At 39.0% G+C, this 27,537-nt stretch overlaps 1 protein-coding gene across 2 annotated transcripts in view; it reads left to right on the top strand.

Annotated features, from left to right (window-relative positions):
- The first annotated feature begins 15,169 nt into the window (after window positions 1–15,169).
- EFR3A (EFR3 homolog A) overlaps window positions 15,170–27,537 on the top strand; it is a 97,901-nt gene continuing 85,533 nt past the window's right edge. For both annotated transcript variants that reach the window (XM_012785414.3, XM_012785415.3), the window contains exon 1: window positions 15,170–15,389. In XM_012785414.3, coding sequence (XP_012640868.1) covers window positions 15,380–15,389 — 10 coding nt within the window. In that variant the 5' untranslated portion in view covers window positions 15,170–15,379. The remainder of the gene's footprint in view (window positions 15,390–27,537) is intronic.

Raw genomic sequence — 27,537 nt, 5'->3', positions numbered from 1 at the left:
CATAGAATTCATTCCTTAACACATTCAGTTCTTAGCTCAAATGTCACCTTCTCTAAGAGAAGCCTGACCTCTCTATTTGACTAGAACACCACCACCCTTCATCAGTACTTTACTGAATTTCTCTTCTGCACGAGGCTGAGGCCAAGGAGAGGATAATTCACAGAAGCATAAAGTATGACCTCAGCCCTGTTCAGAGGATCTTACAGGCAAGTGCAGACATAGTGTTAGAATAGTATGATGACATATATAACACTATACTGACAATAATAAATACTAATAACAGTCAACATTTATTTAGTACTTCATGGTGCACTAGCTGCAGGCATGAGGACTAGTGCATACCTTAGACTAGATAGGAGAAAACAGCAAAAATATGGAAAATTATAACCAATTCCCAGTTACCAAAGATATCATCTGACAATCATTCATCATCTCCCCCACTGGTAGCATATAAGAAGAAAAAGTAATGAGTGCTTAAAATAAGATGCATTGACAGACCCCCTTCCAGGGCCTGTCCTGCCTGGAAATGTTTCAGGGACAGCTATGTGTTGGGAACAGGTATTTACATAGCCTAATATTTACATCTCCTGGGGCTAGGGACCCCATGTTAATTTTCTGTCATATGGGTCTCCGACACATCCCGATAAATCAAGTGTGATGGTTAATTTTATGTGTCAACTTGACTGGGCTACAGGGTGCCCAGACATTTGGACAAACATTATTCTGGGTATGTCTGTGAGGGTGTGTTTGGATGGGATTAACATTTGACTCAGGAGACTGAGTAAAGTAGGTCGCCCTCCCCAATGTGAGTGGGTCCCATGCAATCAGCTGAAGACCTGAATAGAACTAAAAGGCAGATTAAGTAGGAACTCCTCCTGTCTGACTGCTTTTGCTGGGACTCTGATCTTCTCCTGCCCTCGGACTGAAATTTACACCATCGGCTCTCCTGGGTCTCCAGCTTGCTCACTCAATTACGGGATTTTGTCTGGCTTCTATAGCTTCTGTGATCTATTCCCCAGAGGAATAGGGGTGGCTGATGCAGGTGACTCCATGAGACCACACAGGGACAAAAGCAACCTCTACTGAGGGCACAGTAAAACATGGCCAGCCACTTCATGAGATGACACTATAACCTACTAAGTGCCAGGAACTATTCCTCCATATTTAATACCCACAAAATCTCTGAGACAGAGCCTCTAGACACATTTTACAGTGGAGGATATCAGTCAGGACTTGTCCAAGGTCTCATGGCTCTGGGGCCAGAGCGTTGGGGCAAAAGGAAGAGTATACCTGGGGTCATGGGCAGGGCAGGGGTGGATTATGAGCTATCTAGGTATCATCTTTCAGTTCTAACCTCCTTTATTTCTCTGCTGCTTTGAGTTGTTAAATTCCTTGTTCCATAGAAGACAATCTTTGGTCTTTGCCCATCCAATATTTGACCTCTTCGCAGATGAGGAAGAATCCACCTTCCACTCTGGAATCTGAAATGCCAAAAATTTGCTTTTCCACCTTCCCCTGTACCAAGATGGCCCTCCCCACTCTGGAATCTGAAATAATAGTTTTCCCTGAGCATGAAGGTTTTGCCAGCAGGTCCATGGAATTTCTAAATGCCATTTTCATCATCAGAGTATTACACTCGATATTGCTTCTGAACAAGAATCTCATTTTACCATGAAAGAAGAAAAGTAAGATATTTAAGTCCATGAGATTCATTAATCTTGTCATATACCTTGTCACCTGAGGACTTCCAGAACAGTGGGAGGCTTTTAGAAAACTCCGTTATGATGTCAGTTGGACTACCTGGCTATAACTAAGTGGCAGTTATGCATACAAAACGTGATATATGGCTATGAGCCAGATAATAATACATAGGCAGTTTCTTCTATAGCCAAAGTACATTGTACTACATTTCCACAACTCTGGACTTTAATGGTTTAGGAAATTTAGTGTCCAAAAGAACAATGCTTCCTCTAGGGCACATAACACTATTTTCTCTAGATAGAAAGCTGAGCTGCCACCTGCCTATTCAGGCTTCTCCACTAGTGGAATAGGGGGAAATGAGAGTTAAAGTGTTGGCTGGGGTGATTAATTCTTACAAGCTAAGAGAGGCTGGATTGCTTACCCCACAATGGACAAGGGAGGCTATGGCTAAAACCCAGGAGATGTGTGATACCTCTTAGTACTATTGCCTTGTCTAGTGGTAAAAGTTGGTGGAAGATAAAACAACCCCATGCAGGCAGAACACAGAGAACTCCTCAGGAGTGAAAATTTGGGTCACTTAACCAGATAGAGAACCTCAAATAGTTGACAAGCTGGCTGAGGTCAAACACAATAGGAAATAGGTAGTAGAGAAGCCATAGATTCAAAAATACCAACTGTGGACCTAGAAACAGTTACAGTAATTAGTACTCAGCATCTATTGGCACTTATTTTTCCTTGTCTTTCATGTAGACAAATATATTGACTAATTTTCTTCTTTCTTCTCTATCCTATGTTTTAGAAGATATAGGAATGATAATTAACTTCAGTATTCATTTCCATAGAAATTGCCATGGGATCATGACTGAATAAGAGTGGAAAACTCTCAGACATCTCAAACCTAGAGTTGGATTTAGCAACTACAATGACTTTGTGCTGACTTCTTCATGGGAGGAAATGAAAATATTTTCAATTTTATGAGGAATATTTGCATCATACTAGGTGACACTTCTGTTGATTGGTTTATTTTGTGGGTTTTTTTGTTGTTGTTGTTGACAATAGAATGTGGGGGAAACCAAGTGGACATGTTGATGCTAAGCAGCCAAATGGGGGGCACTTGTCATGATTTTGAGTGCCCAGCATCTAACCCCTGTTAAGGCAAAAGCCATCTCCCACTATAATCTTAAAATGTCATTGATTTGTTTTCCCACTACTCTTGCAGCTAGGTACTTGACCTCAACCTTACCTACCAGGTGTACCCACCCTAAACTTTTAACAGGAAGGTAATGATGAAAATGAAAAAAAAAAAAAAAAGCAGGGATCTCACTGAATCTCTGCTTGTGATAGAAAGCAGCCACAACAACAGTGGGCACCCCGAGTAGCCAGAGGCGATTGCAGCAATGTCCAAAGTCAGTGAGCAGTGCTAGTGACAACGGTGTTGTCATGTCATGTTGCAGCCCAGTGAGGATTCACAAAGTCAGTTTCACATAACTTGACTACAGCCACTGAGCTGAAACCTCAGGATTTCCTGACTACTCCGTGAGTTACCCAGTTATCTTTTACTGAATTCTTTTCTTGGCTTAAATCAATCAGACTTGGTTTCTGTTGATTGAAATTTAGAACTCCGATGAATAGATAGCATTCCTTCAATGAATATTAACTGACCCCTCACCATATGCTGGACATTGCACTAGGTGCTATTAGATAAATATAACAGATACAATAGAGAGCAAATGCGTATGTAGTGGCTGCACAAATGGAACTTACAGTCTAGGATGGAGCTATTAATCAAATAATAATAAAAATGCATTTGATATTAATTCTGTTGTCTTTTCTACATTTATAGTTCCTTGAAGTCTATGACATTACTTTCTCCTGATACTAAAGGGAAAGTATTTAGATTGGAAAGAAAGAGGCAAAATGTTATTATGAATAGGAATAAGGTGAATTAGACCTAAGTCGTATTTTCTTATTTATATTTTTCTGCATTTTTCATATTCCATGCAAATGGCATAGATGGCTTTTAAAACCATATCTTTTCTATTAGACATATTGTATCTTATTCTCCAGCTAGAATCATTGGAACCTGCAACGATTTTTAGATAATGCAATCACAAACTGATTTCTACTAGCCTGAATCACTATAAATGCAGTTGAAAACTGTAGTTGCTTTATGTGAGATCACACTAAATTTATTAACATAATATGTCTTAATAAGATTTAGAAGATATGCTTTCATTTCTTGTTAGCGCAGTTATAAAACAAGTGATGCAGGTCACACTATGTTAAGAACAACTTTGTTAAATAATAGAATCATAAATAACCATGGAAAAAACTGCTCTTAGAAGATTTGTAGTTAAATTAGGCAATTTTAGAACTGACTTATTAAATGTCTAAATGCTGGCATCTGCCTAGTTACATAAACTGTATTAATTTACCTCCATGGTGAATGAACAGTCATATCAACAGAAATCGATGACATTTTTCCCTGCTTCTCTTTCTCCACAGCTCATTCTTCACGCTGTGTTTGTTTATCTGAGTCATCTAAATGTCCCTTATGTTCAGGCTTCTGCATCTTACCAAGCTTGCCTTTTGTGGTACCATTTAAAACTGTACAAACTTCACACTGTGGTTTTGGACAATTAGTTTAAAATTAAGTTTAATAGCAAAATGGGGGATTTCATTTGCCATATTTTCTGAATCCTTTGGGTTTGAACTAATCCCTTCTCCCTTCTTTGGGAAATTAAATTCCTTTTCTTTTGTTACTAAACCTCCATTCCTATAACTTTCTTTCCTCCCTACCATTTTTCTTCTTGATTTATTTATAAGCTACTCAGTTAATAGTGTTCTCTCTACTGTTCATTTAATCACCAAACTCAAGAATGTATCTCTTTCTTTATTGGAGACTTCTGTAAGTTAGTGAGATTTCTATCTCCTTAGAAAAGCAAGTCTCAATCCTCTGTGGTTGACACTTGGATGGAAAAACTTCACATGGAAGTGAAGCTTTGGACCTGGAAGCTTCCACCTTTGTCCCCCTGACGTTCGCCTTCCTTTCTGATAGACTCCCATTCATCACTTTTTGTTCCAATCATTCAAAAGCTTGCAGTATTCAGGGTACTGTAAAAGGGGTGTGAATGTGTGTGTGTGTGTGTGTGTGTGTTACTCAGCTCTAAGCTTTAATACATAATCCTTTATCTTCCCACAATATCTCAATTTCTTCATCTGTAACAAGTGAATAAATAACTATCTCATAGAGTGATTATGAGGAATAAATGAGATATTGTATTAGAGCCCATTTTGAGAATTACTAGCCACACTCAGTAATCACCTTAACTGTGCCCTGTCCACTGGGTTTGTACTCCATCTGCAGTAAGCTAACTGCATTGATGGCCCCAGTTAATGACCTCCCTGAATCTGCCACCTTTGCCCTTTGACACCTTTGGCAAATAACTTTGTCATTTTCTCCACTCTGATGATGGGCTCTGTCACACAATTTATTTTGGCCATTGGTCCTTGGTTTTTCAAGTCAAGGCTTGAAAAAGTGCTTATACATTATCACTTTCTCTCTTGGAACCCTGTCACTGTTATACAAACAAGCCCAAGCTAGCCTGGTGGAGGATGGGAAAACATGTGTATCAGGTCCAAGTTGTCCCAAACAAGGCCATCCTAAACTAGCCAGTTGCCAGACAACAGACCAGTTCATGCAGATGCATGGATGTTTCTAGCCAAATTTAGTCAAGCCCGGCCCAGATCAGTAGAACTATCCAGTTGATATATAAACTCACGAGAAATAATAATGGTTGGTTTTTTAAGCTTCTGAATTTTGGGGTTATTATGTAGTCACATCAATTTTCCTAGCTTTGAAAATTATCTATTATTATTACATATTATGTATAGTGTAAATAGATCTATAATTTAGAGGAGATCAACCATTTCTGCTGCCTTTAGTCTCACTACCTACACACATAACAACTTTTATATTTAATGCTGCATTATAGCCTTTTTGAACCAATTGGAAATCCAAATTTACATTAAAGTTCAATGACACGTGGTCTTATTTTTTAACTGAAGAAAATGATGAGGTTCATAAATTTGGAAGGGAGAGCTTTATTTCTTGTAAAGTGCTGAAGGCTGTGCATGACCATTCTGACAGGCTGGGAAGCACAGACCCGGCCAGAAGCCAGAAACCCATGTTTCAACTATAGGAGGAATCACGAATATTTATGAAAGGATAAAATGCACATGTGCAATTGAGCTTTACACCCCTTTATAGGGTCCATGTTCAGAAAATAGTGGCCCTCTGATATCAAAAGGTGAAGCAAGGACATGAAAACCACCTCTGTATACTCCATAGACTGGTTAACACCACTCCATGGTTGGTGGTCTCTTATCAGGAAAGAATGCCAGTTAGTTGTAGTGCCAAAACTGCAAATAGTGGGCAGTAGATCACAAGATTGGTTTCTGTTTATCCTTTAAGGAAAAAAGCCTGATGGCCTTTAGCAAGGGAGGGGATAAATAATGAGGTGTGTCTGACCAACCATCATATCATGGCTGGGAAACTCAGTTTTAAGGTTTCTCTGGGGTTACTCTGGCTTAGAAGAGATCTGTTGAGTCAGTGGGGGTGGGGTACAGGGGAACTTAGGATTTTATTTTAGTTCACACACTAATGAAAATAATTGTTGGGACAATTGCTTGGATCCAGGCACAGTTAAGGCAGACAGTGACTACTACAGTACTAGTGTGTAGAAACTTCTATCTTTCCTCCTATAGCTGGCAAGTTTCAGCTAACATCATATGTTAGGTACATCCTTATTCCAGAAACATTTAAATGAGAATAAATGTCTATGTTGGAAATGAGCAAATCTAGTGTTTTAATTTTACAGCTTAACTCTGAGCTCTGAGCATCTCTTGCTTTTATATTAGATACCTCCATAGGAAGATATGTTTACTGTCTCTGATGCTCCCAGTACTCCAATATTACCTTAGTGCATGTTTCTGAGTATAGCAAGGCAGTTTGATTCATGCATTTGCCAAAAACATTGGGAATTCCTTTCGCTGTGTTAGGTCTAATTCTTCTTCTTCTAAAACAAATACTGTAGTTGAAAGTCCAGGACGCAAAGAAATCTATGGACCGCTTCATAATAATGCCCCCCGATTCTCTAATAAATAACAATGTTACACAACAGACAGAATTACCCATACTGGTTTAAGCCACTTGTTTGTGAATTTTTTTTTTTTTTTCGTATTTCCAAGTAGGTATAGCGCCCCTCTTCCCCATTTCATTGAATATAAGTGGGATTTGGTATAAATAGGATTTGGTGGAACTAGGTTTCTGCTTTAAAGGCATAAAATATTCTGGATTTATTTTTAACCACTCCCCTCATCCCCTGTCCAGCTTGGCCCCACCTATTCAAGATTAAAGGTAAATATGATTAGCAGTGATAATATTTAGGCATAACTCTATTAACTTATTTGAGGCAAATTTAATAAGCAGGTACTCCCCTGCTCACTTACTAGCTACATTAAAGAACAAGATAGAACAATTTATGGATAAAGATTTCTCATGCAAACTTGATGAGTATTGAATGTCCGACTGGATACAATATTTTAAGATTTATTTTTCTAAGATGAACATTGATATAAATAGAACTTGTTTGAAACAATAGCCATAGTTTGAACACAATAGTCAATGGTCACAATTTCTTATTTATATCTTTCTCCCAAGTGAGAGGAAAACAAACAATTATATGGTGATTTTAATTCAACTTCCAGCCTATAAAAGAATCAATACAAAGCCTACTGGCATTTTTAAAGGAATTAGAAACAGATGGAAAACATGATTCTTCCTTTGGAGGGCTTGATAATTCTTTCTTCACAACAAATTGGAAAAAAGACAATAATTGCCTCTAAATCCACATAGTCTAAATATGCATCTCCTGTTTGCCCTCTAATTTCCTCTTCAGTTGACTCTGCATACTGTCTGTAGTTAAGAACTTGGGTTTGGGGTCAGATGGACCTGAGTTCATATTTTAGGGCCATGACTTACCCATGAGACTTTGAGGAACCTATTTAATCTCTCTAAGCTTGACTTCCCTCATATTAAAACAAAGAGAATGCTCATATTCATCTACTCAAGAGTTTTTATGAGGATTATGTTGCAAAATGCATATAAGGTAACTAGCATGGTACTTGGCACACAGATCTTGACAAATTATATTTTCCATGATTATTTTTATATACTAGTGATTAGTTAGCTATAGTTACAGTGATAACTAGTAATAGTGATTAGGGAGTGCATAACTAACGACTCCCAAAGTTAGTGACTTAAAATAACAACTCCTTTAGCTCATGCTCTTGTGTGTTGACAATTTGGGCTGATCTCAGCCAGGTGGTGCCTCTGCTGGTTTTGATGAGGTTCTCTTTTGGTTCTCTGTTTAGCTGGTTGGTTAGCAGGGCCTGGCTGGCTGTTTCATGGTGGCCTCATCTGGGATGGTTGGGTTGGGTGGGGCCTCTCTCTTCCGACAGGGAGACTAAGCTTCTTCACCCTTTCTATGTCTCTGTTCACATCACATTTGTCATTGTCCCATTGGCCAAAGCAAGTTGCGAGATCAGCCCAGATTCAGGATGGAGAAAGATTTACCCCTTTTGGGGAGGAGCTCCAACATCAACTGTAAGAGTATCGATATAGCTAGGCAAAGAAACCTTCAGGCCATTTTTCTGATCTATCACAAAGAGCCTATTCCTATATTTGGATTTACCTTGTTTGTGCTTCTAGTCTTTGTGCCTTTTATGTTTATATTTTTCCCTCTCTCTCTTCTTCCCTCCCTTCCTCTCTTCCTCTCTGTTTCCATTTTCCACTCTTCCTCATATATTTACTAAGCACTTAATATGTTCCATGTGTAGGGGATACAGCAATTTATAAGATTTGATCCAGCTGTCATAAAAGTCTTATAAACAATCTCATTGCCTAGAATGCCACTATATTTAAAAGAGCTTTTTTCCTTCTCTTTTTAGTAGCTCTGCTACACCCTGCATTCAATGCTAAAGCTAGCTAGCATTTTAGTAAAAAACAATGAAAGCTAATGCTTTCCTCTAATTGTTTAAAATGATAGTGTTTCTAAGGAAGGGTTTCCAGCTGTTTTGTCTGATTTAATAAAGAACCCTTAACCTTATTATCTCAAGATTTTGCTCCCAATCCATTTGTAATTAATTCTCTTTATAAAACAGATATGACTGAGACATTTGGCTCATGGGGTGACCAGAACTGTCTGCCTAGCACGGTGTCCTAGATGGCACAGAAAGGGTTGGGTAATGACCTTCTGGATTAGTGGCTGTTAAAAGGGTAAAATAAGGCACAATAAAAATTTTATAGCATTTATTTGAGCAAACAACAATTTATGAATAGGGCAGCTCCAAATCAGAAGTAGTTCATGATGCCACTGAGGGAATGCAAAGGTGAAGTTTCTATAGGATGCACACAGAAGTAAAGCAAAGAAAATATTTGATTGGTTACAATTATACAGTTGCCTTATTTGGTTTATCTCACTGGCAAGTTCCTAGTTATATAAGTTTGTTGGTGATCCCTGATTGCTTGAACTTGAGTTCTATTTTTCTTTAATGTAGGCATTTACGAGAAAGAACTGAAGTTGAGTTTTGCTTCTGTTTGCAAATCAAGCAAGGCTGAGGTCACTTATGGGGCTTAATTGGTTCTGTCTGCTCAGGGATTCTCCAGACCTGTTCTCCATCTTAATTTACTTTAATGAGACTAATCTTCATTTGTTGTCATGAGTGTTTCCAATTCATTTGGCTAGCACATGAGTGAGAAAATTACTCTGGAATTCAGAGTGCAGTGGTGTCAAAATGCAGGAGCCTAACTGGCAACAAAAATGGTCTAATGAGGTTGGTGAGGCTCTCAATCAAAGGCTTCCTCTGCTCCAACTCTTCCCAAGGGCCATGGAGCTCAATCTTGGCTGCACTAGAAATACCTGAGGCAACTTTTAAATTACTAGGCTGATGCCCAGACCATGCTGTAGACCAACTACATCAGACTCTTGGGAGTGGGATCCAGCCAGGCATTGCTATTTTTTAAAGTTCCTCTGGTGATGCCAAAGTTCAGTCAAGATTGAGAACCACCTTTTTGAGAAGACTAACAGAACATTGCAACATGAGGGAGTGTTTCTTCATTTTGAATTGAAGAAAATTAAGTCCAGAGAGGTAAAAGATTATTAAAAGACCTGGTAAGGTGTTGCATCTTTGATTTGATTTTCGGCTTGGCTATTATTGGTGTATATGAATGCCACTGATTTGTGTACATTAATTTTGTATCCTGAGACTTACTGAATTCATTTATCAATTCCAGGTGTCTCTTGGCTGAATCCTTGGGATTTTCTAGATATAATAGCATATCGTCAGCAAAGAGTGAGAGTTTGACCTCTTCTGCCTCCATTTGGACACCCTTAATTCCTCACTGGGTGCCAGTCAGGGATGGTGGGGGTAAACCCACCACTAATGGAAGCTGAATGCACTGTTTGGGGATATGGGGGAGGGATATGCTTGTAGCCCTGGCTTGGGTGGGGCAAACAGCATTACTTGTAACCAGAATGTTTGTACTCCCATAGTATGCTGAATGCAAAAAACAGAACAGGTAAGAGGGAGGGCAGGCTTCAAACTAAGGTTTTTTAAGTTTCAAGTCTTTGCTTTGTAATGCCACATATGAACGGGAAAGCCCCAAGTCACAATTAAGCAATGGAAAAAATGAAATGGAATAAAATAAAATAAAAAAGGCATATTATTGATATATTTTATAAGGAATACTAAGCAATGAGAACATCAAGTTGCATCATTATGACCTTTGGGAATATACTTTTGAGAGAATTAAATAGCCTTATTTCCTATAAACTGTAAATTTGCTGGCAATTACCTTTGAAGCACTAAAATGCATGCTATTTAAAAGTGAATTATCTCAGTGCAGGATTTAGAAATTGGAACAAATACTGGACTAAACTACAAGCAGAACTATTTGGGGCAATTTCAGCTAAAAGCTAATGCTCTAATAGGATGTCAACAATGACCTTTCTAATATTATTTTGATCTTTTAATTATTTTTTGAGAAGGAATAAAATACCAAAGAGACAAAGAACTTCTAATTTTAATGGCATATATTCTGAAAATGTATCACTAAACAATAGAGAAAGTATTCTCCTATTTAAGTGCTACTAAATGTTTTCCTTGATTTGAACTCAACATTGGTTTTTGAGGAGCATAAATACAAACAGGTACTATTATTAATGATTAATGTACAGGTCATTAGGCAACAAATGTTCCAGGCTTGACCAGCCTGTAGGTATAAATGAGGACACGTTAATGTCCAAGTTACCTCTGTTCTTCACCCTACATGCTCATGCAGAGCCTCAGAAGCCCTTCTTAGAATCTGCCCCAATTATTTCTGGAAGTCCCTGATACCTGCCACACACCATTAGAGACACTGGTCTCCTTCAAAGATAGGATGGAAGTTTGCAAATTAACTCTAGGATCTTAAAAGGTACCTTAAAACCAACTTAGAGGTCTAGGAAGGTCTTTTTGGAGTTAATGATACTTGAAAGTAATTTTTCTTAAAAAAACCAGATACAAAGGCTGTGGCAATCACACTAATTCACTGTGCATTATCATCTATCTGTGCAAAGCCCTTGTTAATTTTTTCTTCATTTTCCTGTTTCCATTCCCTTTCTCCTCCCCTCTTTATTTACTATTGTAAAAATCTATATTTTATAAGTTTTTAAAAACATTTACACCAGTAGTGCTATGCTATAAATCAATACTTAATTATTTTATATTTTTAAGATCAAACTATGTTGTTGATATGCATCCATAGTATTATGAATCCACCACATTTTACAAGTGACAAACACCTGGGTTGCCTCTAACTCCCCATTACCATGAACAATGCTTTGATGAACCCCTTCATCCATGTTTCTTACAGACTCTTGTGAGAAATATTCTAGTGTATACATCCAGGAGGATCATCACTAGGTCACAGGGCATACTTAGTTACACTAAACACTCACAAGGAGTTTGTAAGGATGGACAGAAATTAGTGAGAATAAGGCGTGTAGGAAAGACCATTCCAGCAGGGCAAACAGCATGGGCATAAGAATGAAAGAGTGCCACAGCAGGGTGAGCTCTGGGGATTGTAAGTTCATTAGGGCCAGGGAAAGTGGAGCATGGGGCATGGTGTGGGGGAACTGGAGAGGTCTCTCTCTCTCTCTCACTATATATATATATATGTGTGTGTGTGTATTATATATATAATTTTATATATAATATATAATTATATTATATTATATATAATAATTATATATTATTATTTTTGGAGACAGGGTCTGTCTCTGTCACCCAGGCAGGAGTTGCAGTGGTGCAATCACAGCTCACTGCAGCCTTGAGTTCCTGAACCCAAGCAATTGTCCTGCCTCAGTCTCCCAAGTAGCTAGACCTACAGGTCTGTGTCACCATGCCCAGCTAATTTTTTCTTTTTCTTTTCTTTTTTTTGTAGAGATGGCGGTAATGCTATGTTGCCCAGGCTGGTTTTGAACTCTTGGCCTCAAGTGATCCTCCTGCCTTGACCTCCCAAAGTGCTGGGATTATAGGTGTGAGCCTCTGCACCCAGTCAAAACCAAATCTTGATAGGCCTCTTGTGCAAAGCTAAGAGGTTTGAATTGTAGACTGAACGCTTCACTGAGCCATTGACAAGTGTTAAGGAGGTGAGAAGTAACATCAGATTTGCATGTTATTATAGAAAGGGCACTCTGTCTGCCCTGTACCCTGACAAAAGCACAACCCTAAATGCTGAGCTTAAACACTAAGGTAGCTCAAATGTCAAACAAAGCAGTGCATCCTTTCTTGAAGAGGCATCTAGTAGTTTATCTTCATTTCTACTACACACAGTGTGCAAGGACAAGGGCTGGGCAGTGTGTGGACTGACAGAGATGGCTAAATCCAGTTTTTACCAATCGAAATTGGGCTTCAAAAGAGAAGCACTGGCACAGAGGGGAAGGACAGTGGATGACTGTTTGTAAGAAGGGACAGAAGAAGTGGTTCAAAAGAGGCTAATGCTCCTAGACCAAGTATCAAATACTGTGGCAGAATCTTTGCTCTCAGGAGTGGGGCCTGGGGGAGAACACACAGGCAGAACTCTGTATGGTAAAATTGCTACCTAAATTCTATGTGTATAAACTAGGTAAACAAACATTATGACACCATTATTCCTGACTTTCAGCTGTCCTTCCTCAGAATCTTTGGCTGCTGATTTTATTTCTGGCAACAATACAAAACCAAAAGACCAAGGGGATTACAAAAAATCATTATGGGCCAGACTATTTCAGGGCCTTTGGGATCTGCATCTTTTTGACTAATGTAAGCAGAGATGTCTGTCTTTTGGAATTGTATCTTTCCTTGGCTTCTGGGGCACTGTGCCCTCTGGATCTCCTCTCTCTCTGTGCCTTTGCTGGCTCCACATCCTCCCTCACAGGGCTCTGTGACACCTGGCTTCAGCTTCTGTCCCTGGGCCAAAGGGACAGATTTGGGAGATTCCCAAATCTCCCACCCTTAGATCGCTCAGCCCACCTTCAGTCTGGTATGCCCGACTGCCTTCAGATCTATTCATTCCAATGTCTCCCCTGGATGCCATCTCAAGCTCAATGTGGCAAAGAGAAACTCACATCCTTTCTTCACACCCCCTCCCTAAAACAGAATTCTTTCCCAACTTGTCTACTGCTCTCCAGCAGCATTGCTTTCCTTGTTCCAACCTTGGAGTTACATAACTAACAGATGCCTCTCAATTGCTCCCAAGTCAGCAGCCAACAAATCCCAGGGCTGCTTTCTCTGCAGTAAGATTCAGCTCTCTCCTTTTCCACAGCCATCACCAAGACTAAACACCTAACACACTCTTCTGTATCAGTATCAAGGCCTCCCAATTGGCTTCTTACCTCCACATTTTCTCTACCATGCTGTTCTTACTGCAGAGCCTTGCTTCTGCTAATGTAATGCTACTGTCCTGATTAAAACAACAACATAGAAAGGTTTCTTAAAACATTTCAAGCTTGAATGTAAAATTGTTTATAAACTAGTTCTACTTTACCTGTTTTGTTTTCACACTCTTGAATAATATATTTTATATATTTATAACATACTGTAGCCCCTTTCTGTATGCCAGGCACAGATATATAAATATGAATAGAATATGTTTTTGCCATATAGTCTGTCGAAGAATACAAGTACTTGTGATCGTTTAATTAGGATTCACGCTGTAGTAGAGGCAAATCAAGACATAGTGAAAGTGCTGGGGAGAAAACTGGAAGCAGGAAAAATTTTATAGATGATAAAAATATGCAACAGTGCATTGAAGCATAAGAAAATGTTTGCCAAGTACTTGGTAGTTTGGCCTTTACTGTAAGCAAGGGACGGTCTCTTTTATATCTATGGTACATACTCTCCTCTTACCAGCTTCTGTGACTCACTCTAAATTGTGTCCCACCCTCTTCCCAGCCTCTTTAAGGACTCCCCAGGTCATTGCTAATTCAAATTCTGCTTTCTTCCAAGTCCACCTTAAGATTCATTTCCCTCAAGCCCTTCCTGGCTCTGATCTTCTCTTATCTTCTCTTTTCAGTACTGCATGACATTATTTCTTAATCACAATGTTGGCACTACTCTTTAGGACAAAGGCTCTCAAATTTCAATATGTATTTAAATCATCCACACATATGATTTAGTAAGTTTAGCTCACAACCTAGGAATCTGCTTTTTAACAGGAACCCCAAGTGATTCCAGCAGAAAAGGCTCTTGAACCACTTTGAGAAACAAGGGGTTAGACCTCTGCGGCTGGCTTTTATTTCTCTATATGCGCTTTCTTCAGCCCAGCGGAGCATATGTGCGTTGCTCAATGCTCAGCTCCAAGTGCTCAGCTTGGTGCCCATTAGATACTTCAATTATTAATGATGCTCAGAGCGTCAAGAAAAGAGGCTCAGCCACGTGGACAACACCTCCCTCTCCAGCGGAGACTAACTCCTGAGGGGCAAGATCACTCTGAAAGTCACCAGAAGAGCAAGAGGAAATTACATTTTCTGTCCTCTCAAAAATGCGCAGCCATCACCTCAAATAACCCCCGTGTGTCTCAAAAAAATCACGCTTCCAGAGAACGCAGAACGCACCGACGGGTCCTCCGTGCGCACACAGCTGTCACCCTCACAATTATAAACGGATGCGCTCCAAGTAGGGATTTAGGAAAACGCATGCCACGCAAATCACCAGGATTTCAAAATAAAAAGGACCCCGAAATGCCACGTCTGCGTGCCTGCCCCCTGCAGGCCACCCCTGCACCCGCCCCTCGGTGTGGGCTCTGGGGCAGAGGTCGGCGGTCCGGCGGGGGCGGGGCCAAGACGTCGGCGGCGTGTTGACGTCACGGGCGTGGGCCGCCCAGCGCGTCGTCCGGCGCGCAGCGGGGCCGGTGGTGGCAGCTGTGGCTGGCTTCGTTGCGTGAGCCGCGGGGACCACGTCCGCTCCCTCCGCCCTTCGCCCTTCGCCTCATCCCGGCCTCCGCGGCACGACGCCGGCCGTCATGGTGCTGTCGGCGCGCCCTGCGCGGCCCCGCTGAGCCTCGGTGCGGCGGCGAGCGCGGCTTGGGGTCACCATGCCTACCCGTGAGTGGCCGGCCGGGCGCCGGGCCGGGCGGGGGGCGTTGGGAGGCGGCAGCCCGCCAGACCCGCTCTGGCTGGGTCGTCCGGCCGGGGTGGCGGGGGAAGCCGGGCTGGGCTGAGCAGAGCCAGAAAATACTTGGGGGCAGCCGAGTTAGTTTCGTTTTGGCTTAGCCTTCCGGGGGTGGCGTGATCCCGTTGCACAGATGAGGAAACTGAGGCCCGAGCGTTAAGGGAGCCGCTGGGACGCACTGCTGAGTAGTTAGCAGGGCTGGTGGTAACCTAGACCCGTGGGACTTCAAAGTTCAAGCTTTTTACCCAGCCCGCCACACAGTTCAGTGGAACTTTATGGAAGTGCTGAAAATAACCGTGTGGTCCGGTCGTCACTGCCTTCTCATCTCAGGCCAGGCCGTCCCTGTGCTCCCCAACCTCCAAAGTCCCCAGCAGCCTTGACTCTCGCCATCAGCGACACGTCCGTCCGGGGTGGTTGAAGTAGGTGCTGTCTTGGGAATTTGTTAGGCATAGGTGCCTTCAAATGTGGCTCTTGGACCACCTGCTTCAGATTTGCCTGGGCAGATGATTCAAAATGCCGGTTTCAGGCTCCTCCCTAGCCGGGTTGAATGTACAAGATTCCGGAGCTTGGGCCCCAATCTGCCTGTCTAGTTACTGTATTAGGGGTTAACGAGGGACCCTAAAGTTTGAAAATCGCTGGGTATTGGAGGCTTTTAGACATACGCGGTACAATACTACGAATGACCTATTTTAAAATGACCCAAATAATTGCAATGTGACTTTAAACCCAGTGGCCCATATGGATTTGAGCAAACTGGGGAAGCTCCTGATCTTCGATAGAGAGGAAGCATGCAGGTGACTGATGAGATTCTTTTCAAGTAGGGCTTTTTTTTGGTGTTATGTTCCCTATCATAGAATCTTTAAACACTTGTGAATATGATTATTTCTTAGAATTTGTAACTAACTCCTTCTGATTGTCCTTATTTTTGTAGACATGTGGGACACTGAATTTCCAGGTCAGCCTCAAATGCATGTTTGTCTCGTGGTGGGAAAAGAGAAGTTATTTCCTGAGATTAGAAAGATTTATGTAATTCTGTGACAAACGTTTAGATAATCTTCATGTAGAAATTTGACTCTTCATACCTATGTGGGTACTGTGGATGTTTTCTTCTTTACACCATACTGTGTGTCCTTAAAGCATGTTCTTGCACTTTGTAGCCAGTAAATATGTCTGCAGTTTATTTCCATTTTATTCCTTTAGGCTGGAGAAATATCATTTACCACCATCTTCGTTATCATTATTGTCACTTTATTCTAAATTTATATTCATGTTATTAGTGAATGAGGTTAGCACTGTGTTAATCTTTTACTTTCTGAGAAAGCAAAGGGGAAGAGGTAAACACCTATTCTTGAAAGTTGAGGCTTCAAGGGGAATTTGTTGGTAAAATGCCAAAATTAGCATCCTATGAAATTAAACAAATTTTAAGTTATGTTATAGGGTTATATACAGTCTTAGAGACTGGTTTCTTTTCAAATGCTTGATTTACTCTGCAAAATGATTTTAGGACAAGCCGTGGTACAGTTTGTATAGTTAGGAATGCAAATTTCACTCCCTGACCAGACAAGTGACGTATTGTTTTATCTGTCATTGTTAATATTTGTTATGGTACATTTTTTTATGACTGGATAAAAGTATACTATTGATTGGGAGACGATTGTGAAGTGAGTAATGTTCCTATTTGCCTTTTCTCTCCTTTGATAGTCATGGCTGCCAAAATTGCCAGGATAGTGCAGGGGATAGTAGTGCTTCTTAGAAATTCTGTTTGTAGAATAAATTTCCAACACAGAGGTTGCAAAATTGTGACTTTCTTTAGAAATGCTTTTAGAAAGAGAATCCTGTTCAAATAAAGTGAGATGTTTTGTTTTGTTTGTTTTTGTTTTTGTTTAATGTTAAATGGTTGAGAGGCTCAGCCAGTTAATCCTTAAGCGTTTTAGTTAACTGTAAAATCAAAGGATTGAAGGCGATCAATATTGTCTCTCAGAATCTAAAATTCTGAAAGCAATCCTTGCCCTAAGTTCTAGAGTTACTTTTCTATTGCTATTTTGTTGCTTATTTAGAATACTGGTACTCAGCCATTGAAACTGTTGATAAGTAGAATCCAGCTGAGTATGGTATGCCACTGCTAAGTAATTGTATATCTCATGAATATTAAAGGCCGTTTCATTAGAGTTTTTTGAGATCCATAGCCTCTTTTTGAGAAAACAACTACCTGGAAGGATGCCTGACAGGAAGCTGTTAGGACTCAGTAACAATTCTGTGGTCATGTCACTCTGTATTCAGCCTGTAGTTTGAAATAGTCTGTAGGCACAGATTTCATGACTGTGTTGCTGAATGATCTTTTCAAACCTACACACCTATAATTTGACACATCATTTTTTTAAAAGCCTTTATTTCATTCTCCAAAGGACTGTTAAGAAGCATTTTGATTTTAAAGATTTTCAAACTCTGAATCAGAATTTGGGTTGGAAGGAATGTTAAACTTCTTAGTCATTTTATTTGCATGTCAGGAGGCTGAGCTTCCTGTGAGTTTCAGTGGAGTAGAATCAGGACTTGAACATAGATCTTGTCACTGTTTAGTCCACAGCTGAACTTTGAAGTGTTGCCCCAGTTCTTGGGCTCCTAGCTTGGAGGAATCGTGAGCCTTGTTCTGTGTCACAGAGAGAGATGACAGACACTCAGCAAGAATAAGTGAAAAATTTATTGTAAGGAATATTTAAGGGTGCAAAGTGAAAGTGCATTTCCTAAGGGGAAATGGATCTATTTCCACAAGGGAAGACACTGCCTACTTCTATGTTTTTATTTTTATATGTTTTATATTTAGGTAAAACTTAATTGTAATTAGGACTGAATTCCTTTCTATGTTTGGATATGACTTAAAGGTTATGTTATATATACTGTGGGGAAAGTTCCATTTCCATTCTCTGAATGGTAGTCCATGGTCCAATTACCCTATTCTTTAAGACTGAAATAACTGTTCCCTCTTTTTATTTTTCTGTAACCATTTCCTCTTTATTGTTTTGCTATAAATGTTTTCTCCTTTTTGTTTTTCTGATTTCTATTACCTCTCACTTGTTTTCTGTCCCTAACAATCTAGCCCCTATGATCAGTAATCACAAAGAGCATAGATGACATTTATTTTTCTCTAACATTAAGTTTATAGTAGTTTAGCCATTTTTTTTTCTTTTTTACTTTTAGTTAGTTACATCAGGACAAACATAAGCTCTGTCAAAATGTAAATAATTCTGTGAGCTTACAAAAAAGTTTCACATATGCCTTTGCTTCTATCTTATCCCAGGAACCTGTGGGAAGGAGGCTGTGGATTCTGGTGTTAGCAGTTGATTATATAGGCACAGACTTTTCAGTAAACTCCTTATATAGAAGGGGCTTCTTGGTTCACAGTTTGCCTCAAAACAGATCCAGTAAAATGTGCTCTTTTATTGTGTATATAAAAGTTATATTTGCTAGAGAAAATCAAAGCTCTCAACCATTGTTTGCTATTAAACTATGCTTTCAGTAGTCATGTGTGGTTAATGCCTTCTTTTCTCATTTAGATAATGACATTGCTCTCTGTGCAGATTTGTTAGGCCATTGTAATGTGGTCACTCAGTGTGTTTTTGTTTTTCCTTTGATGAGGTTAATTTAACTTATTTTTCAATTCATTCTTATGAAGGAAGTGCAGAATGAATTGTGAAGCAAAGGGTGGGTGCCCATTGAAATGCTTTCCTTTTAGAGACATGTTACATGCAAACTTGACCTACACATTCATATTAATGGCTTGTTAGCCTTTTGTGTTCATTCATATTCATTCATTCATATTTGCATTGTTTCTCTGCCCTCTTCCCTATCCTCCTTTTCCTCCTCTCTGAACTCCTCTGTCCTCCCTCAGTCTCTCTTCCTCCCTCTGCCCACCACCTGTGTATCCTCCCAGAGTTGTAGCTGAAAAATTTTCTTTCTCACAGTGACCTTTGGCTTGACATTGCTTTGGTTGCTGTCCAGATCTCATCTTTCAACCTATCCCCATCTGTGGAGACATAGGGCTGCATTAAAGATTATGTATGTCATAGGAGAAGGTTGGGAACCAGAATTTGAAGAGTTTTATATGGCATGCAGTGAAGCAGTTAACTTGCCTGAAAGTGTGTTCAAGCTGTCACAATCAGTTATAGTGGCTGTCTATTTCACAAGCATACTAGCATTTTCCAACTTATTTGATTACTTCATGAAGATTTATAGTTTCCTGGCCGGGCGCAGTGGCTCACACCTGTAATCCTATAACACTCTGGGAGGCCGAGGAGGGTGGATTGCTCGAGATCAGAAGTTCGAAACCAGCCTGAGCAAGAGCGAGACCCTGTCTCTACTATAAATAGAAAGAAATTAATTGGCCAACTAATATATATAGAAAAAATTAGCCGGGCATGGCAGCGTATGCCTGTAGTCCCAGCTACTAGGGAGGCTGAGGCAGAAGGATTGCTTGAGCCCAGGAGTTTGAGGTTGCTGTGAGCTAGGCTGACGCCACAGCACTCACTCTAGCCTGGGCAACAAAGTGAGACTCTGTCTCAAAAAAAAAAAAAAAGATTTATAGTTTCCTATTAGTAACAGGAATTAATTATTGAACGCTGATTGTGTGCCAGGCAGTATACTTTGTGCTTTGTATGAGTTATCTTATTTACAACTCTCCCATTTTGAGGGAAGCCTTATTTGGGCTGTATTGAGGTTCATTAAAGTTAAGTAACATGCCTGATGACAGTAAGTGGTAGAGCTGGCATTGGAACTAGATGGATCTGACTTAAAATTCCCAGTTCTTTTTTCACGCTACACTGCACTGGGCCAGGCAGGAGCTCAGTCAGATCTTACCAGTTTCTTTTAACACTGTCCCTTTCGCTTAGCCCTGTTATGCCCATCTGGTTACATAATAGGTGCTTGGTAAATGTTTAATAAATGAAATATTGAATCTTTTCTAAAAAAATATTTTATCGGTAGATAATATTTGCATGCATTTATAGGGTGCATGTGATATTTTGTTACATGCATAGAATGTGTAAGGTTCAAATCAGGATATTTAGGATATATGTTACATTGAGTATTTATCGTTTCTATGTGTTGAGAACATTTTAAGTCCTCTCTTCTAGCTATTTTGAAAATTACAGAGGCCAGGCACAGTGGCTCACACCTGTAATCCTACCACTCTGGGAGGCCAAGGCGGGTGGATCGCTCAAGGTCAGGAGTTCGAAACCAACCTGAGAAAGAGTGAGACCCCGTCTCTACTAAAAATAGAAACAAATTAATTGGCCAACTAAAAATATATATAGAAAAAATGAGCCGAGCATGGTGGAGCATGCCTGTAGTCCCAGCTACTCGGGAGGCTGAGGCAGGAGGATCCCTTGAGCCTAGGAGTTTGAGGTTGTTGTGAGCTAGGCTGATGTCATGGCACTCTATCCCAGGCAACAGAATGAGACTTTGTCTCAAAAAAAAAAAAAGAAAAAAGAAAAATTACAGTACCTTGTTTTAAACTATAGTCACCTTATTCTGCTATCGAACATTAGAACTTATTCCTTCTATCTAACTGTATGTTTGTACCATTAACCAATCTCTTTTCATCATCTCCCTCCCCCATACACCCCCAGTCTAGAATGGCTGAATCTTAACTGGAGTCAGAGAAGTTATTCTTTGAATACTATCATTTGAACTGATTTCTTTTTCATAAAAACATTGTTATGCAAGTTTTATATTAATGGTTTATGATTAGGTTCTTTGTAGGCTTGTCTTTATCATTTTTGAGGTTACATAATAGGTGTAACCTATTAGTCCAAATTTGAAAGCAAAACACTACCAATCCTGTGTAGTTATAATATGTTTTAGTCTGTCAGATTGCCACAAGACTTTTTAACAATAACATGCAAAGGCAATGAGGTACAGTAGAAAAGGCAGAAGTTTAAATTGCTACAGCTTTTTTGGAAAGTAATTGACAGTATTATCAAATGATCTAATAATTCTTATACCCATTGACCCAGTTATTTAACTTTTGGGAATCTATCTTTAAGAAATAATTAGGCCGGGCGCTGTGGCTCACGCCTGTAATCCTAGCTCTTGGGAGGCCGAGGCGGGCGGATTGCTCAAGGTCAGGAGTTCAAAACCAGCCTGAGCAAGAGCGAGACCCCGTCTCTACTATAAATAGAAAGAAAAAAAAAAAAAAAGAAATAATTAAAAACAGACTGTACCAGGATTTCTGTATCAAGGTATCTATAACAGTAATATTTATAAAATAGTGAAAACCCATAAACTTTAATATCTAATAATGGAGAAGCAGTACAAATTAATTATAGAACATCCTTACAACAAATTAAAAATGATACTTGTGAAGGTGCTGGGATTGTGATTATTTTTATTTTCTTCTTTATAATTTGTGTTTTCCTTCTATAGTTAGCATTCTATAATCAGAAAAAAGATACTTAAGGTGTTTTTATGGCTATAACTAAATTTTATAATTTTTTCAAAAACCTGAAATAAAACATTAAAATATTGCACTGAACTGGTTCTTCCTTTAGCCTGTCAAAAAGAACTTTGAGTAACTGATTAATTCGTTTGGACTATTTATATTGGCTTAGGAAAACAGTGCATTTGCTTTCTGACTGCTAGCACATAAGATTCTGTGAATGTGAATAAGATTCTTTGATTGGTATGTTGTTCTGGAATAGGAAGTAAAATGATAGGGATTTTTTCTTATCACTTGTATTTTTTTTCAGGAGGAGGAAATAATTTCTGCCTAATTATTAAGTGGCAGTTTTAATCATGAAAACCTGAAAGGTTGAAATGAATCTTTATGTGGGGGTTTAATTTACTGTGAGCTTGTAGTTTTCTTTGGGAGGGGGGTGATCATGCTATGTAGAGTTGAATACAATTATAGGGAAGTGTGAACACAAAATGAATGTTGGCAGTTCCTCTTATGATTAATATGTCAAACCTGTCAAAATTCTCTCTTGTCTCTTTGCCAGGTTTATTCAGTTCTTGAAATGAGCCAGCTCTCAAGTATATTCTAAAGCAAACAGAAGATAATATGATTTTTCCTCCTGCCATGTAGAGTATCATACTCTTTTGCATATTTATTTATTGCTCTCTACTTTTAGGTGTTATTAGATAATATTCTAATTCTTATTAAGGAAGGAATCACTAGTCAGATTTTTTTTTTTCATTGTCCCTCTGAGTCAAGAGTTTGATGTATTTGAAAATAAGGCATAATCTTTTTCTCTACAGCCTTCAAGAGGAGTTCTGTCCTCCTAAATGCCATTATTTTTGTTTTTATTTTTACATGGTGAGTTGTTCAGCTGTACCTTTTTATTACCTGAACTCCAGGGTATTTTTGCTTGCAGTAGTTTTCTGGATAGTGCTAAGTGTTCTCCACATCCCTGCTATTTAATTGGCATTTTTGAACAGCTGTCTTGGCAGTTTGCTACCAAGTTCTCTGTACTGTGATTGCAGTTAACTTTAAGTGGATTTCACTCCTGCTCAGCAGAAAAAATGAAATGTAAGGTGTCCAAGTTTGCTATTGTTAATTCCTAGGAGCTTATAAACTTTACAAAAGATACTGATTGTGCCAGGCTAAAAGAATGGTCCGTGTATGACATATGACTTATTTTTACTAGCTGTTTAACCCACTAAATGGAAGATGATAATATTTCCTCGGGAGATTTAGATGCAATAGAATTGATGTAATTGTGTTTTAGATGTAGAAATGCTTTATGAACATATTATTAGAATCAGCATGTTATCAGTACAAGATACTTGCTTCCTGCATTATCATCCCATCATCTGCTGTAGCTGTGTCCAAAAGGGAACCTGCAGAGGAGAGGACACTCCAGGCAAGTAGATAACAGCTAAGATTCTGGATCTGTGTCTCTGTGGCTTCTTTTGTTCTCTTGGGCTGTACTGTGTGAATTTCAGAGGTCCAGTTTCTTCTTCATTTCTTAACCAAGATTAAAAACAGACTTAAGTGATTTGTCATGACACCTTTTCCCTTGGTTCTGTCTTGGTTTTTTGCTTGGTCTTCCAAGGATGAGGGTTTCTGCCCCAGGTCATTTTTATTTATAATACCTTTGCAAAAGCTCCTTCTCCCAAAACAGGGTTTCCTTGTTGGTTATTGAGGATTCCATGTGGTTCTTGTCCCACATTGGAGGGTGGCATGAGGGAACTTTGAGCTTCCTTTAGAGCCAAAGTTTTCAAAATGTCTTTCATGGAAGTATAATGAGGACTATTGTATGGGAAGGATGCAGAAGAGACTGAGCAGGTGGCCCTCTCTATCTGATCAGCCTCAACTGGAGTAGCTCTATTTTTATATCTTTTATTTGTGAGATTCTGCATTTGATTTCAGTAGAGAAATAATGTTGGCTACTTTTTAAAAGTTTGAAGGTTATAGTAATAGTTTTCAACATTAGAGTATGCCTTCTGACAAGAAAGAACATAAGGTGTTTTAGAATCAAAAGTTCAGAAACCTAGAGGCAAAAATCAAAGCCATTTAGCTGATTGTGTCTCACCTTTTTGCTATCATGATCTCCAGGATTGGAGAGTTTATAATCTCTTCTTGTAGTCATTTTGGTCATAGGCATTGTCAACATGCTCTTGGAATCACAAATTTTCTCTTTAAACTTTTCTTGTTTTCCTGTTGGATTTCTCTTAGGGATTCATTCTTTTAGCAAATATTTTATTGTCTATATTTGCAAGGTACTACTAGGTGGAGAATTCAGAGGTGAATAAAGCATTTCCTCACTTCAAAAAGTTTATCTCATTTATAGAAGGGTATGAACAACTGTAACAACAGAGAAGACAATGGCAAGGGCCTTGATAACGGTGCTGTGCAGTTCAGGGGAGAGACTGCATCCCTGATTGGAAGAGGAGGGCAAGGGGAACATGAGTGGAAGATAGCTTCATAAGCCTGAGTGCCTTAGATGATACCACAGAGTTAGTGATTATGGGAGAAATGCTAGTTTGTGGAAAATGTTTGAGGTGAGTCATACAGGTGGGAAATAACCAGCAGGCAGTTGAAGTGAGACATTAGTGCTGGGGAAGGGGAAAACACTAAGTCTGTGTGTGTGTGTTTGGTAATTTTGTCTTTTATTCAACACATTTATTGAACACCTACTATGTGGCATTTATTATGCTAAACACTGTGGATACAGTAGTATCCTCATACTGGACATGTGGACATTGTCCCTAATCTCATGGAGCTTAGTCTCATGGGGCAAGAAAGGTTCGGGCACATAATTTCACTGACTAGACAGGGAGCTTTATGAGGGCCCACATCTGTTTCCTTTACTACTGTATATATAATTTTGGTATATAGTATCTGGACCATGGTACACATTCAGTGTATATTTGTAGAGTGAATCAAAATAATGTTAATGGGTATTACTAAAAAAGAAACACAGGTTGCTATGGAAGAATGTAAGTAAGATTGGAGGGAGAGTGGAGAGAAGCTAGAGTTTATTAAAGTACAGTAGTCTGAGTGGTGGGCTTTGGACTTGGGTGGTGGTGGGGAATAGACTGCAGTTGTCAAATATGAACACTTTAAAGGAAGTACAATTGATAGAGTTAATTGGATGAAAGGTTAGAGGGTGAAAGAGGAGTCGGGATTCACTTTCAGGTTTGGCCTTTATCATTTGGGTGAATGGCTCTGATTTGATACCAGGACTTTTTTTTGAGACAGAGTCTCACTCTGTTGCCCCTGCTAGAGCACTGTGGCTTCAGCCTAGCTCACAGCAATCTCCAACTCCTGGGCTCAAGCAATCCTTCTGCTCAGCCTCCCGAATAGCTGGGACTACAGGCATGCGCCACCATGCCTGGCTAATTTTTTCTATATATTTTTAGTTGTCTGGCTAATTTCTTTCTATTTAGTAGAGACAGGGTCTCACTCTTGCTCAGGCTAGTTTCGAACTCCTGACCTTGAATGATCTGCCTGCTTCATCCTCCCAGAGTGCTAGGATTACAGGCATGAGCCACCACGCCAGGCCTGATACAGGGACTTTTTGAAGGAGGAAGAGTCTGAGGGAATTGAGATGGAAGGCAAGTCCATTTTAGAATATGGTGAGTGTGTGGTGCCTTAAGGGTGTTCAGAGTACATTTGTAGGAGGTAATAGTGATGAAATTATTAAAGGAAAGGTTGTGAAGAAGCTGAGGGCAAATTCTTGAGGAATGTGTTCATAAGGATGGAATGAGGCACAAGAACCAAAGAAGCAGCAGGAGGGGCATTTTTAACACAAATACCACTGCAACAAATGTTTGCAAGATAAGAGCTGTGCAAGACACAAATGACAGTCCATTTATTTATAGTAGCATTTGAATATCCCAATATAACAAGAAAAAAAAATGGGATGGTCTCCTACAGTTTGATCTGATGCTGTGACAATAATTTGTGAAGTGTTAGGGAAAAATTTTTTAAAGCTTTAGGACTTAAAGACAATCATTGTGTCTTAGCCATGGTAGTTCTATCCTATACTTCTGGCCTTAAATGTCTTGTCACTGCTTCCTAGTTGGGGGAAAAGAGATTGTCACATTATAATTGGGTGAGAGAATGTAAACTGTTAATTGTGCAGTTTGCAAGTAGAAATTAGGGCAGCTCCACATACGTAAGCTAAAAAAAAATCATGTAGTACTAAACTATTAGTAATTTATCATCCTATTGCTGTCTTGAGAATTTTTATAATGCTTATTTGTGAAAGAAATGAATGATTTGCTGGGAGCAGATTCAATGCTTATGTAAAGTTGCTGGGGAACTGCTTTATTTCAAACAAGGTACTGAGGGGCATTTAGAGACTTGAGCTGTCACCTGAGAGCATCAGTTAGCTCTTGGAATTTTGGGTAAGATTTTCTGCCTTTCCACATCTGATACTGCTCTCTTTTCCTTCTCATCCATTCCTTTCTGGGCATTTACTTGGTATAACACAGTAAACATACTCTATTCTCTCCTTTTAGCTTTTGGGAGTATTGCAATTCTTTTCTGTTGAGCCTGCCTTGAATAGGATAAGTAACATGCTGATTAAGGGTTGAAAAATTTTAAAGTGCATCATACAGGGGTTCCGAGAACATTAGAGAAGGTTAAGTATAACTGTAGTTTGGCTGCTGTGCTTTTGCCAAAATGACAGTTGATTCAACCATTTTTAATATTTTTACCTGAAATTGCATGATAATTCAACCTTGTTAAACTCTGAGTATTTGCATAGAGGTGAGATAATTTTTATTGATACTTTTAATTTTTAAGAGTAAAGGAAGTTTATTTTTATAGTTGTAGTAATTAAATAAGTACTATAAATGTATATAGATTTCCATGTTCTTTCTTTGTGTATGGTGCTACAGAAATTTGTTTTTTTTTTTCCTATGCATCAGTAGTATTTTAATTTGAAGTAATTCAGTCATTTAGTAATATCTTGAATTCTTATGGTAGCATCAGATTTGAGCTTATGACTCAGAAATATTGAATAGAAAAGATTTCATTGTCATCTTAGAGGCATATGATTAACATAAAAATCAGTACTTCCTCTATACTGTGACCACAGTGTATGTTTGTGATAAATTAAAAGAATACATAAGAAAGTCTTAGTCTCTTGACTTTGTGTTACTAAAATCTCTGTATAGAGTGAATACAGAATGTTTAGAGTTTCTGTGTTTTAGTTGGAAGTTTGGGAAGAGTATATCAGGCTTGAACCTTGAAGATTTAAAATAGTAATTAATTTTTTTATTAAATGTTTACTTATTAATAGCTATACCTGCTTAGCAAATCTATCTTATATTTTGCTATCTTCAAACTTTGGATAGAAAAATTATCTAAAGTGTATGTTTTATTTAGATACATAATTAGAGTGCTACTTTTCAGTTACTGTGTAATCAGAAAATTTAATCATCTCAATTCAAATGAAAACCTTTAACATATGGCATAGATGCTGTGGGTGTTGTGGAATCCATAAGAAGAATCAATGCTGTTGGTATATTAAATGTATTTTGTCTAAAAATAATTTTGAAAGTTACAAACACTCCCACAGATTTAACACTTTTGTTGCTGTATGACTAATGAGGAAATAAAAATATGTTAAAGTTTAA

The sequence above is a fragment of the Microcebus murinus genome, chromosome 7 (assembly GCF_040939455.1).
Source record: "Microcebus murinus isolate Inina chromosome 7, M.murinus_Inina_mat1.0, whole genome shotgun sequence".
Classification (NCBI taxonomy): domain Eukaryota; kingdom Metazoa; phylum Chordata; class Mammalia; order Primates; family Cheirogaleidae; genus Microcebus; species Microcebus murinus.
The sequence above is the reverse complement of the archived record's forward strand: the minus strand, read 5'-3'. Positions and strand labels throughout refer to the sequence as shown.